Genomic DNA, 14,579 nt, shown 5'->3' with positions numbered 1-14,579 from the left:
GGAGGAGCTGGAGAATAGAGTCCACAGGAACAATCTGAGGATGGTCGGCCTCCCGGAGGGGGCGGAGGGAGCTGATGCTGCAGCGTTTGTAGCAGACCTGCTGAAGCAGCTGATGGGGGCCGAAGCCTTTCCGCGACCGCTGGAGCTGGAGGGGGCACACAGAATGCAGGCAAGGCAGGGGCGGCCGGGCGGAATCCCCTGCCCGATGGTGATTAGGTTCCACAGGTTCGTGGACAAGGAGCGGGTGCTGCAGTGGGCAAAGAGCGCCAGGAGCAGCACGTGGAACAACAGTGTTCTCCGCATTTATCAGGACCTAAGCCAGGAGGTGGCTCGGCGGTGAGCAGCCTTTAAGAATGTCAAGGAGGTGCTGTTCAAGAAGCACGTGAAGTTTGGTCTGCTGTTCCCAGCTCGGCTATGGGTCACGCACCAGGGTCAACACCACTACTTCTCCGAACCCGAAGAAGCGATGGATTTTGTGAGGGACCTGGGGCTGGTCCCGAAAGGAGGCCCCAAGGACGCGAGTTAGGGCCCGAGGATTTCTGTGGGAAGGAACGCCGTATGTGCCTGGACTGCTGCTCAACGGTTTGCTGGGCCAAAGGGGCCAAGCGGAACATTTGAGACTCTTTCCTTTGGTCATGGACATTTATGTGTTTTTTCTCTTTATTCTGTGGTTTTTTCTTTTTTTTTTCCTGTTTGGGCTGGTTTGTGCTTTTTGTGCAGCTCGCGGAAGACACTGGAGCCGGCTTGCCCCAGTGGGTGGGGAGGAGGACGGGGAAACAAGGGGAATGGGACAGGAAAGCGCCGGAGTGTTGAGTCACCGGGCTAGCAGATTGGCTAGTCAAGGAAGTCAGATGGGGGGGGAAGTTACAGCCAGTAGATGGCAGGGTTGGGTTTATCGGGTGATGGGGTTAGGGGAGGGGGGGGGATGTTCTGCTGACGGGAGAGGGACTTGAAATAGGCACTGGAAAGGAGGTCGAGGGTGGAGGCAGTCAAAGGGCGGGCCAGGAATGGCGCGACGCACGGGTCAGGGGCCGGCCCGAGAAAGGCTATGGCTGACCGGCGGGGTGGGGGGGGGGTGGGATGTGCCCCCCGACCAGGCTGATCACCTGGAACGTCAAGGGACTGAATGGGCCGGTTAAGAGGGCGCGGGTGTTCGCGCACTTGCGGGCCCTGAGGGCGGACGTAATTATGTTGCAGGAGACACATCTGAAAGTGTCAGACCAGACCAGGCTAAGGAAGGGCTGGATTAGCCAGGTCTTCCACTCGGACTTGGACTCGAAGTCCAGAGGGGTGGCAATCATGATCAACAATCGCATGCAATTTGAGGCAGAGGGCATATCCGCAGACAGGGGGGGCAGATACCTGATGGTACGGGGCAGATTGGAGGGGAGAAGAGTGGTGCTGGTGAATATATATGCCCCGAACTGGGATGACGTGGACTTCATTAAAAGAGTGCTGGGGAAGATCCCGGACTTGGATTCTCGCAGGTTAATAATGGGAGGGGACTTTAACATGGTCCTTGACCCGACTTTGGATCGGTCGTGTCCCACAACGGGTAGACTCTCAGCAATGGCAAGGGAACTGAAAGGGTTTATGGAGCAAATGGGGGCAGTGGACCCCTGGAGAGAGGGACAGCCAACAGGAAGGGGCTACTCGTTTTACTCGCACGTCCATAAAGTATATTCCAGGATAGATTTCTTTGTACTAAGCAGGGACTGTATGGGGGAGGTAAAGAACACGGAATACTCAGCAATTACCATTTCAGACCATGCCCCGCATTGGGTGGACCTGCAGTTCGGGGGAGCGAGCTAACAACGTCCGCAATGGAGGCTAGATGTGGGACTGCTGTCGGAGGAGGGGATCTGCGAGAGGCTTCGGAAATGTATAAAAAATTACCTGCAGGTGAATGACACTGGGGAGGTCTCAGCGGCGACCGTGTGGGAGGCGCTAAAGGCAGTAGTGCGGGGGGAGCTGATTTCAATTGGGGCCCACAGAGCCAAGGCAGACCGGGCAGAGATGGATAGATTGGTCAGGGAAATGGGTCGGATAGATGAAGAGCATGCGGAGTCCCCGGGGGAGGTTTTACTCAGGGAGAGGCAGAGGCTACAGGCGGAACTGGGGGCACTATCCACGAGCAGGGCCGTGGAACAGCTTAGGAAGGCGAGGGGAGTGGTGTACGAGTATGGGGAAAAGGCTAGCAGACTGTTAGCGCAGCAACTCAGGAGGGAGGTGGCCAGGGAAATAGGTAGAGTGAGGGACGAGGGGGGGCGCAAAGTGGAGGATCCGGCAGAATTGAATAGGGTATTCCGGGACTTCTATCGTAAGCTGTATACTTCGGAGCCGCCGGAAGAACCGGAGGGGATGAAAAGGTTTCTGGACGGGTTAACATTCCCAACAGTTGGTGGGGGGAGAGTGGAAGAGCTGGGGGCCCCGATTAGAGTAGAGGAGGTATTGGGGGGCCTTAAGGCTATGCAGTCGGGGAAGTCCCCGGGGCCGGATGGATACCCAGTAGAGTTTTATAGGAAGTTCTCTGAGCTGGTGGGCCCGGTCTTGGCGAGGGTTTTCAATGAGGCAAGGGACAGAGGGACCCTGCCGCCGACAATGTCACAAGCCACCATATCTGTGATATTGAAGCGGGGTAAAGACCCGGAGGTGTGCGGGTCCTACAGGCCAATCTCCCTGATTAATGTAGACGCCAAGCTCCTGGCAAAGGTACTAGCGGGTAGAATGGAGGACTGTGTACTGGAGGTGATTGGGGAGGATCAAACGGGGTTCGTGAAAGGTAGGCAGCTGGCGGCCAATCTGAGGAGATTGCTCAATGTGATAATGATGCCCCCGGCGGGTAGAGAGGTGGAGGTAGTGGTGGCAATGGACGCCGAGAAGGCCTTTGACCGGGTGGAGTGGGACTATTTATGGGAGGTGCTTGGACGGTTTGGGTTCGGGGAGGGATTGGTGGATTGGATCAAATTATTATATCAGGCCCCGAGGGCCAGCGTCAGGACCAACAGAGAAGTGTCGGAGTACTTTAGGTTGTACCGAGGGACCAGGCAGGGCTGCCCGCTCTCCCCGCTGCTGTTTGCGCTGAGAGCCGCAGAGGGTTGGAAGGGGATGGTGAGGGGCGGGGTTGAACACAGGGTTTCTCTTTATGCAGACGACCTGCTCCTGTACGTGTCGGACCCAGTGGCCGGGATGGGAACTATACTGGGAATGCTGAGGGAATTTGGCCAGTTCTCAGGATACAAATTAAATACGGTCAAGAGTGAAATGTTTGTGGTCCAGGCAAGGGGCCAGGAGAACAGATTGAGAGGGCTACCGTTTAGGCTAGTTGAGGAAAATTTCCGGTATTTGGGAATCCAGGTGGCAAGAGACTGGGGCAGGCTGCATAAGTTAAATTTGGCCAGGGTGGTGGAGCAAATGAAGGGAGAGTTTCGGAGATGGGATGCACTCCCGCTGTCGCTGACAGGGAGGGTGCAGACTGTAAAGATGACAATCCTCCCTCGATTTTTGTTTATTTTTCAGTGCCTCCCGATCTTTATCCCACAGTCCTTCTTCAAAAGAGTTAACGGGCTGATCATGAGCTTTGTCTGGGCGGGAAAGTCTCCGCGGGTGAAGAAGGCGATGTTGGAGAGGAACCGCAGCGAGGGAGGGCTGGCTTTGCCGAGTCTGGTCAATTATTGCTGGGCGGCCAACATCGCTATGATAAGGAAGTGGATGGTGGGTACGGGGTCTATTTGGGAGCGGGTGGAGGCGGTTTCGTGCAGGGGCTCCAGTTTGGAAGCCCTGGTCACGGCTCCTCTACCGCTGCCGCCGGCCAAGTACACCACCAGCCCGGTAGTGGTGGCGACCCTGCGGATATGGGGCCAGTGGAGGAGGCATGTGGGGGAGATGGGGGCGTCTGTCTGGGCGCCAATCTGCGACAACCATCGGTTTGCCCCCGGCAGTATGGATGGGGGGTTCCGAGTATGGCGGCGAGCAGGGGCGGGAAGGGTGGGTGATATGTTCCTGGAAGGGAGCTTCGCGAGTTTGAGGAGCTTGGAGGAGAAATTTGGGTTGGTAAGGGGAAATGATTTTAGATACTTACAGTTGCGGGACTTTGTTCGTAGACAGGTCCCATCTTTCCCGCACCTCCCGCCAATGGGGATCCTCGACAGAATAGTCTCTAGGAGGGAAGAAGGGGAGGGCAGAGTCTCGGGTATATATAAGGTGCTCATGAGGGAGGAAGGGTCCCAGACAGAGGAACTGAAACTTAAATGGGAGGAGGAGATAAGCGGGAAAATGGAGGATGGGCTGTGGGCAGAGGCCCTGAGTAGGGTAAACTCGACCGCGACATGTGCTAGGCTCGGGCTGATCCAATTTAAGGTCGTTCACCGGGCCCATATGATGGTGGCTCGGATGAGCAAATTTTTCGGGATAGAGGACAAATGCGCTAGGTTCGCGGGAGGACCAGCGAACCATGTTCACATGTTTTGGGCATGCCCTGAGCTGAGGGGCTACTGGGAGGGATTTGCGGGGGTCATGTCCCAGGTGCTAAAAACAAGGGTGGTGATGAGTCCAGGGGTGGCAATTTTTGGGGTTTCGGAAGACCCGGGGGTCCAGGGGGAGAAAGAGGCCGATGTGCTGGCCTTTGCTTCCCTGATAGCCCGGCGACGAATATTTTCGGCGTGGAGGGACTCAAAGCCCCCGAAGACGGAGTGGTGGCTTGCGGACATGTCGAGTTTCCTGGGGATGGAAAAAATTAAGTTCGCCTTGAGGGGATCTGTGCAGGGGTTCGCCCGGAGGTGGCAACCATTTATTGACTTCTTTGCGGGAGAGTGAGCGTCAGCAGGGGGGTGGGGGGAGGGGGGTGGGGGGTAGAGTAGAGTAGGAGGGAAAATATGGCGGGTAGTACCGGTGGGAGGGGAGCGGGCTTGTGCAATATGTTACGATGGAAGTATTGAAAGTACGTGGATGTTTGCACATTTTTGCCTTTTTTGCTTCCTTTCTGATGATGTCTGTAACTGTTTATAAAGCCAAAAACTACCTCAATAAAATTGTTTATTAAAAAAAAAGAAATTTACTAAAATAAAATCGGAGGAATGTAAGTGGGTTTTTAAAAAAAAAATCAGGTCTGTCTAAAATCAAAGGTTCAGATTGTGGCTTGAAGGTTTGTGTCATAAAGTTTTACCGATTTCCCCAGAAACTCATCTGAAAGAATCCAAAGGTTAGCGCCAACAGCCAATTAATTAATTTCCTTCAACTGCGAAAGGAAACAACACTCAGTCAGTTCAGTTTGAACTTTAGAGATTGTCTTAAGTAGGAGGACTATTTAATGTGCAAGGTTTATCTGGGATGTTCAGTTCCTAATATTATTTCCCACAGCAATAATAATGCTTTCCACTCGCACCTTTACGAACACACGAAAAAGGAGATGTAGGCTATTCAGCCCCTCGAGCCTGCTCCGCCATTCAACAAGGTCATGGCTGGTCAGGTTGTGCTTTGAATTCCACATTCCCATCTACCCCCAATAACCTTTTATTCCCTTGCCTAACAAGGATTTATCGACCTTCTCCTTAAAAATATTGAATGAATACCGCCACGCCACGCCACCCCCCCCCCCCCCCCCCCCCTCCCCCCCCCCCCCCCCCCCCCATCCACTGGGTTCTGAGGCAGAGAGTTCCAAAGTCACACAACTCTCAAAGAAAACGATTCTCCTCTTCTCCGTCCGAAAAAGGTGACCCCTAATTTTAAAACAGCGCCCCTCTCGTTCTGGACTCACCCACAAGAGGGAACATCCCTTTCACATCCACCTTGTTAAGAATGTTCAAGGTCTTACATACTTCAATCAAGTTACCCTCACTTTCAAGTGGAAACAAGCCAAGTCTGTCTAGCCTTTCCTCATAAGACAACCCGCTCATTCCAGGTGTCAATCTAGCAAAGCCTCCTCTGAACCGCCTCCAATGCATTTACATCTTCTTTAAATGAGACCAAAACTACACACATTCTAGATATGGTCTCAGCAATGCCCTATATAGCTGAAGCATAACTTTTATGTTCAATTCCTCTCATAATAAAGTATAGCATTCCATTAATCTTAATTATTTTCTGTATCTGCATACTAACTTTTTGTGACTCATGCATGAAAACACCTAGAACCCTTTGTGCATCAGAATTCTACAGTTGTTCTCCCTTTGAGTAATATTCTGCTTTTTTATTCTTCCTGCCTTCCTTTTTGCACTGTCAAAGTACATTTCACGCATTATCAGAATCACATGTTTTATGTGGTGGACATACTTGTATTCAGAGAAAAAGGATTGCACAAAATCACACTAAAAATTGCATTCTGAAAAAAAGCTTTGAGATATGATTTTTCCCTAATTTCCTCTTTCTAATAAACTTTCTAATCCACAAATACAGTGGTAAATCATTTCTTTATTCTAACAACTCTGAAAATTGTGTAACAATAACATAGATAGATGTGAAATATTTTCATCTCTCTGATCGTGGAACACATTGTTTGCAGAATGAGGCAATTTTTTCAGATAAGAATGAATTATTAATGTAATCTAGTCATTGAATTGCACAAATGTGGCGACTAGGGGCTTTTCACAGTAACTTCATTTGAAGCCTACTTGTGACAAGAAGCAATTTTCATTCATTTCATTTTCAAATGGCTTCTTTCAATTTCTTCATGCATCATGCTAACAGCACAATTTTAAAAGTTTAAGCTACAAAAATGCTTTTATTGAAAAACTATGTTAGGAAGGTGGAAATCAGCCACTATCCTTGGATTCCGAATTTTTGTAGGAGTGTGGTTCACATAACATGGGAAATCAGACACCCTGATTCATTAAAATTGAAGGGGATACTTTAATCTATTACCGTCAGTGCCAAGGTTTGTCAAATACATCATGATTTTCAGTAATACAATGGTTTACATATCAGGCAAACATTATGATTTATTTGACAATAAATTGTAATTGATCACTGCAGTGACCTTTGCAGTTAATAAAAAAAAGTATATGGATTTCAATCTCCGAATGTAATGTCGCTTCTTGGACTTAGTCCTTTTATTTACCCCTCAGCATCTTTTTAATTTAATAAACCAAAAGCTGTTTTACATAGCCACTTTACAGTTCAGTACTGGTTGAAGTATAATTAGTCAGCCTGAACATTAACCTCTTAAAGTGGAAAAGACATGATAATATGGAGTTTCACAACACCATAAATATCGACATTTGAACTGAAAGCTAGTAAGATGTAAAGCTGATTATAAAGTAATTTGGCCAGCTTTTATAATAGTTCTAAAATACATTATTCTCCTTTAGGCACAAATGTAATCATTCACTGAACGTGAGTGCTGCACTGGCACATCGTACCAGAGACGTAGCATGCAGAACCAAAGAATGGCTTGAAGCAAGTTCTACTCTTGATGTAATGCATTGACTTCGCAACCTCAAAATGTTACCGCTTCTTTTTAAAAGCAGTTCTGAAGAAGATCTACTTAAAATTATCAGCAATAGCATTCTCACTGTGTTGCAGCAAATTCATGACCTGGAAATTCTACCAACTGTGACAGGAAATCAGTGGAAAACACTTGAGAAACAGTTGAAAAACACCAGAGGTTCTAACGATTTCCTCTGGAAGTCAGAATGGGAGATTCCTTAGGATTTGAGGTCCCAGCATTTAGTTCTAAATGTTCACACAATATAGCCACTGTAATATAACATGTAATGATACTGTGAAACAATATAACAGCTTTCCTGAATGTCATTTGACATCAAGGCTCTGGTACAATCTCAAAACGTCAAGAAATTTTGGATTCTTCATGAATATTCTGTATACTACACATGTATAAAAACAAAATCAGGTACATTCTTAGCAGTACACAGTGTAAGCACCTCCAGTGGGTTCAATCATGCAGCTCATTGTAAATTTGGATATTGTAATTTTTATGGCTACACATGGGGCAGAAGAAGGAGGTGGATGAATGCCTTTATCCAACAAACCTATTATTCTCCCAATTCCTGGCATTAACCAAAATGGGCATCACATTAACACAATGGTTAGCACTGATGTTTCACAGCGCCAGGGACCCAGCTTCGATTCCTGACTTGGGTCACTGTGCGGAGTCTACACGTTTTCCCTGTGTCTGCGTGATTTCCTCCCACAAGTCCCGAAAGATGTGCTTGTTAGGTGAATTGAACATTCTGAATTCTCCCTCTGTGTTCCTGAACAGGCGCCATAGTGTGGCGTCTAGGGGATTTTCACAGTAACTTCATTGCAGTGTAATGTAAGCCTACTTGTCACGCTAATAAAGATTATGTTACAGATCTGTTTCCACGCCTCCTTCTTTTGGTTCACCCGAGACCTGCTCCCAGCTTCCCCCTGTTAGATTTATTCGATCTAGAGGCAAAGTGACCTCTCTCCACTGCCTGTGGAAAGACAGCAGGTCGGATGGAAAACATGTCAGATTATGAGGATCAAACATTAAAATAGGAAATTTAGGCAACATTTAAAAAAATGAAACGATACTAGTTGATGGAAAAGATTACAAGCAGGATCAGTGGAACAGAAACCCACATCAGATTTTAATTAAGGTTGAATTAACAAGGATAGTAAGGTAACAACCAGTGTCGTTATATTGGCTACTTCTCTCCCGAGGCTTTAACCCACTCCAGCTGCGACCTTTGAAGTTTCTTTCCCATTGTCTCACTCTCAAAACTCAATTCTTCCACGAGACTCGCTAACGTTTTCAATCTGGCCTCTGCCCTATTCAAAGCAGCAAGACTTGCCTAGCCAAAGTCTTTGACAGCGATGAGCTATCATTCCTGGTTCTCTTCCTGTATGCCCCAATACCCATAAATACCTTCCACCCTTCCCTCAACCCATCATCACCTTGTCATCAGATTGCCAGCCAATATCAAATTATGGATATTCAGATGTCCTTTAACTGGGATTCAGGAAGACAGAAGCAATCATGATTTCTGCTCCTGTCATAAATTTAATCTCCCCAGTCACTCTTTCAGACCAGACAACCCACATTTTGACATCCTATTCAACCCACAGTTGAACTTCAAAATCCACATCTTCTTAACACGAAGATGGCTTTCTTCTACCTGTAATATTACCACCTTCCAACCCTGATTCAACCACACTGCCACAGCTACATTTATCCAAGTTCTTGCCACATCTGGATTCAATTTCTTCAATATCCACTTTACTGGCTTCCCATACTTCACCCAGCATAAAGCTCAGCTAGTCCTCGCTGTGGGCTAGATTCAATTGGCCAAACTGAATTTTCACCACAATCCCCTGGCTGATCTGCAGTGGTTTTCTGCATATCCTAAAATCTGTTCCATCCTGCTACCCCTTTGCTCCTTAGACTTTGCTTTTTTTTTGACATTGGCCAGCCAAATCTCTTATCTTTAAAAACCTTAACAAGGTGTATCCTTTCAACCAATCTCAGCAGCACGTTGGCACAGTGGTTAGCACTGCTGCCTCCCAGCGCCAGGGACCCGGGTTCAATTCTGGCCTTGGGTCACTGTCTGTGTTTGTACATTCTCCCAGTGTCCGCGTGCGTTTTCTCCAGTTTCTTCCCACAGTCCAAAAATGTGCATTTTAGGTGGATTGGCCATGCTAAATTGCCCCTTAATGTCCAGGGATGTGCAGGTTAAGTTATGGGGTTATGAGGATAGGGTGAGGTGGAAGGGGTAATGTTACTGAGTAGAGTGCTCATTCGAAGGGTCAGTGCAGACTCGATGGGCCGAATGTCCTCCTTCTATACGATGAGAATTCTATGATCTTTCAGTCGCTTGGCTACACTCTTATGACTGTGGCTTGCCTTCCATTTCTTTAACTATTTTCTCTTACTCTTGAAAAGCATCTTGAGATATTTGTGACATTTAAGACACTATAGTTTCTGCTGGGTAAATCTAAAAATTAATTTTACTCATTCTTGGGATGCTGATGTCACTGACAGAGTCAGCTATTATCACCAGGATCTAGCTCCTCTGGCAAGGCACTTCTTGAGCTGCTGTAGTGGTTTGAAACAATGGAGTGGCTTGCTAGGCCATTTCAGAAGGACGTTCAGAGGAAAACACATTGGTGCAAGATTGGAAAGTCAGATTTGGTAACACTCTTTCCCTGTTTTACTGATACCAGCTTTTAATTTCCAGATTTTTTTTTGATTAATCAAAATTCTTCAATTGATGGGATTTGAACTCATTTTCTCTGGAGTATTAGTCACATAAGCATTACACTACCATCTGTTTGCTTCAGGATAGAGGGCTATTAGGCTCAGATTCATGGTATGAATACTGATGGAGAGTTTGCATGCTAGACTAGATGAATCCTCACAGAATATTACCACTGTTAATACAACCATTACTATTAACATTGCAACAACATTATAACATTGTTAAGGAAACTATCTTTCATATCTAGGGAATGTATACCACAGATCTCACATAAATAAAAGATAAGGTAGGTGCTGCTTAGCTCTTGATTTAAAGCACAAAGCCTCCCACAAATGGGCCACAATGATGGTTGGTACAGGGAAACAAAAATAATGATGAATGGAAACAGCACTCTGACACTGGTGATAAGCTATATCCATATGTTCGAGTCGTGGAATTTTTAATCTTTTGTGCTTTATATGCAAGTACCAGATGCTAACCCTCTTGCCAAATGGAAAAGCACTCAAATATATAACACCAGAGTTCAAAAACAATTATTCAAAATATGAACAAATCCAAAAAACTGGTTTTACTACAGAATTGGCTCAAATTTAAAAGAATTACACAATGGCTTTTTAGACTATTTTCACAGTTAGATGTTGGCTTACCTTCCATCTTAGTTCTGCTGTCAAAAGATGCATCCTTTTCAATTTGTTGATGGAGTGCCTGAACTGGTTCTAGTTTCCTGCCATCTTCTCCATTGAAACATGGCCCATACGTTTCCAGGTGAGCTCTATCATACACACTTGCATTACTGTTTTTGTTGTTGAAACGATGAATAAAAGGTGCTTCACAGGACGTTGTTAAATCCATTCTTGTAGAGGACCTGCCAGGCAAATTATGGTGCTCTTCTTCGTCCAAGTAAACAAATACATTATTTTCTTTCTGATTTTCCAGAATTGGAGAGAACTCTATGGAAGAATCCCCACTGGTTTTCAGCGGTGGAGAGTTTCCACTCCGTTTTCTAGTTCGAGCAATTTCAGCAAATGAGGTTACTCGTCTTGGTGGTGATCTCTGAGATGTCGCTGTCTGACCATCACTTAGCTTGCCTGGGCAGCTATACATTCGTTCTAATGAGCCCAACCTAGGAGATGGGCTCTTATCCAAGTTGCGATCATAGCTCCTCGATCTTTGCCTGCCAGAAGTATTTGAAGCAACATTCACGTACACTTGACCTTCAATGCGATCTTCAGCAGTGTCCACTGCTGGTTTCTCCGGAAGACATTGATCAATGTTAACCTTCTTATCTTCTGGTTGCCGGAAGAGGTAATACTCTGTGGGTTGACTCGGGCTTGTACTCTTTGTGTGATCTTCTGAGCAGCTTGTTATTGAAGATCCTACAGGGCTTGGTGTAGACTGAGAAGATAGGTCACAAGTCACTAATTTGTAATAATTTTGTGTGGCAACAACTAGTCTTGCTTGACTTTGAAAACAAGCAGTAAAATCGGAATTTTCAGAAGAACAGGGCATGTTTTCACATGGTAGGTGGTAAGAATTGCAATTGTCATCAACAGCTGGTGAACACTGCTGATGGCACAGACAGGTGTGCATGGCACTATCACCATTGTGAATCTCACCTGAATTCTTTGGCTCATTAGGTGATGAATGTAGGTCCAAGTAGAATGCACCCATTTCTGAATGGCTGCAGTATGAAGAATCATGGGACATGTTAGCTGAACTTAGGTTGGACTTTGACTGGCTTTTCATTTTATTGTAGATTGCTGTAAAGTTGACCAGCACACCATCCGAACTGTTACATGACGAGTCACTGTTACAGGTCATATGCTGATTATCCATCTCAGATTGATCTGAAAAGACACAACTTCTGCTGTGTTGTATATCCAGGCTGGAGCAACTACATCTTCTGCTCTCTAGCAAATTTTGCTTTCTGTCCAATCCATCTTGGCTGCTCTCCAACCCTTGATTGCAATCAAAGAATAAGGTTGATGTGCTATCATGAGCACAATTGCATATAGGTAGTTCCATTAGTTCAGCTGATGATGGTCTTGATGCAGTGGTTCTATTCAACTTTTTGCCATCACATTGATGCGTTTGTTCCTCTTCACCTTCAATAGCCCCTTGTCTAATGATGGGGCTCCATTGCTTTGTGTTGTTTTCAGCACCATGAAGGTGAAATGGTCGCTCATGCAGAACAAATTGTGGCTTGTTAATGTTGCTATTCTGAGGATGAAAAGAACTGTTTTTGGAGCTTTCCTGATCATTATTCTCATTCAAAAGTAATGAATTGTGCTGTTCACTAGTGTTTGGTATTCTGTCTTCAGTTTCATATGATGCCCCAGGAGGTAAACAGGAAGCCTGAATTAAGCTGCTGTAAAGTAACGTTTCCTTTTGAAGCAGGTCCTGTTCTGGCAGGGATGTAGTCCTCGTGATTCCCAGATCAGTATGGTAGAAAGGGTTTGGTCTCTTGCCCATGCTACAGCACTTTCTGTCTGGGACCTGGCAGTGAACAAGGGGAATATGATGTACAATCAACGTTTCCCCCGTCAGTTTGGGTGGGCTATCCATGATGTCTCAGGTAATCAGTCGAGCTGCGCAAAACATTGAGAATCCCCTGTGGCCACATTGATAGCCTGCATCATGTGGCTCAGAAACCTGGAAAACACAGGGAAGGAGAAGAAGCACAGAACTTTACAGTACTTGTTAAATTAGGCATGTTAATAATACTTAAGTCAACAATAAAATTACTTTCTTCCTGCTTTTGGGATTTTATAAAGTTCCTTGCCTGTAGATCATGACAAGCTACTTCAAGTTGTCCAAAATTGTACAAGCAGGAGACAAGACTTACACTTGGAAGGGGTAACTTCAAAACTAATCAGCAAAAAACAACATTTCAATGAATGAGTGGTCAATCTTTTGAACAAACCCCAGACAAGATGGCAGAAATAATTAGTGTTAATTCATTCAAATATTTATTTCAGAAAATTATAGGATGCATAATATATGACTAATTTAAAACATGGAATGTGGCAAACGTAGCATGCTTGGGAGGAACAGATAACATTGGTCTATGGTTCTCAAAGTTTCCTTCATAGAAGTTATCTTGTGATATTTAGGGGTATGGTAGCAAAGTGGTTACTTTACTGGACTAGTGTTCCAAAGACCTAGGCGATTGGTCTCGAGAAACGAGTTCAAATCTCTTCATGTCAGCTGCAAAATGTAATGATATAAATCTAGAACATAAAGCTAGTTCATTAATGGTGACCAACAAACTACCAGTTTGTTGTTAAAAAAAAACACCCTTATGGTTCACTGATGATGCTCCAGCAAGGATTCTCAGCTAGGAGTCCACAGCTCCCAGGGGTCCAACAGTAACTTCCTCTCTCTCAAAATGAATTCACTGCCAATCCCCAAAGGTCACAGAATCAAAGGCACAGAGTTTAACGTTCCAGTCTCAAGTTACTGATCGACAATAACAAAGTATCACTCAGTCCCCATCCACGCACACGACATGAGGAACGAGAAACTGCTGCTTGACTCTGAGATATATGCTCATTGGTCATGCGCCATTGTGAGAAGGGGACAAATTAGATAAATCTCGGTCACTTCTTGTCCAGCAATTCCTATGTCACATAGCCCGACTACACTGATTAAAATTAAAACAGTTTTTTCTTGGACCCAAGCAGTTCCAATCAAATTATTAAATGCAAGAGCTCAGTCCAGACATCTGCAGATTAAAAACAGTCAAAATTATTAAAGTCTCCATCGTATCTGTATTCTACCGTTTAGATTTTCTACTTCTGGCATCTCAAAAAGCAGCATTTTTACTGTTTTTCCCCACAGTGCCCTGTGTTGTCAATGCACTCCTCAACCCACACAACACACACAGATGACACATTATTATTTTCCATTGTGAAACAAAACTTTTAAAAGTCCAAAAATGGGATGGTGGCCATTTTGGGAGTGATAGGAGATTTCTGGTCATAATCTGCGGCAGGCTGATCTTTTCCTGCATTCAATTTAATATCTTTGTAATTATACTATGCTGTAGAGACAGAGGTTATTATCACCTTTGTATTTTTTAAAAAATTAATGGGAAACAAGCATTGTTGGCAAGGCCAGCTTCATTGCCTATCCCTGGAGGGCAGTTAAGAGTCAATCAATTTGTTGTACTTCTAGAGTCACATGTAGACCAGACCAGGCAAGGATGGATGAGTGCTTGTTGTGACCATTTCATTTAGCAATGCAAGTTCTCAAAAGCTCTTAGAAGTACAAGGAAGCAATTCTTTGGCTTCCATATTCCTAGTCGGAAGCCATGAGGAGTGTAGACTGGAGAATTAGTGCTGTAGACCTATCTTCAAACCAGACCTCCATCCTATAGGTATGTGTATAGGATAATCTGAGAGA

The 14,579-nt window shown here is 45.5% G+C and overlaps 1 protein-coding gene across 5 annotated transcripts in view; it reads right to left on the bottom strand.

Moving 5' to 3' along the window:
- Positions 1-14,579, bottom strand: part of rusc2 (RUN and SH3 domain containing 2) — a 182,986-nt gene that overhangs the window by 74,778 nt on the left and 93,629 nt on the right. For all 5 annotated transcript variants that reach the window (XM_038790837.1, XM_038790838.1, XM_038790833.1 and 2 more), the window contains one exon: positions 10,823-12,827. In XM_038790837.1, coding sequence (XP_038646765.1) covers positions 10,823-12,740 — 1,918 coding nt within the window. In that variant the 5' untranslated portion in view covers positions 12,741-12,827. The remainder of the gene's footprint in view (positions 1-10,822; positions 12,828-14,579) is intronic.

This window comes from Scyliorhinus canicula, chromosome 3, assembly GCF_902713615.1.
Source record: "Scyliorhinus canicula chromosome 3, sScyCan1.1, whole genome shotgun sequence".
Lineage (NCBI taxonomy): Eukaryota > Metazoa > Chordata > Chondrichthyes > Carcharhiniformes > Scyliorhinidae > Scyliorhinus > Scyliorhinus canicula.
Note: the sequence above shows the minus strand (reverse complement) of the source record. Positions and strands in the feature narration are given on the sequence as shown.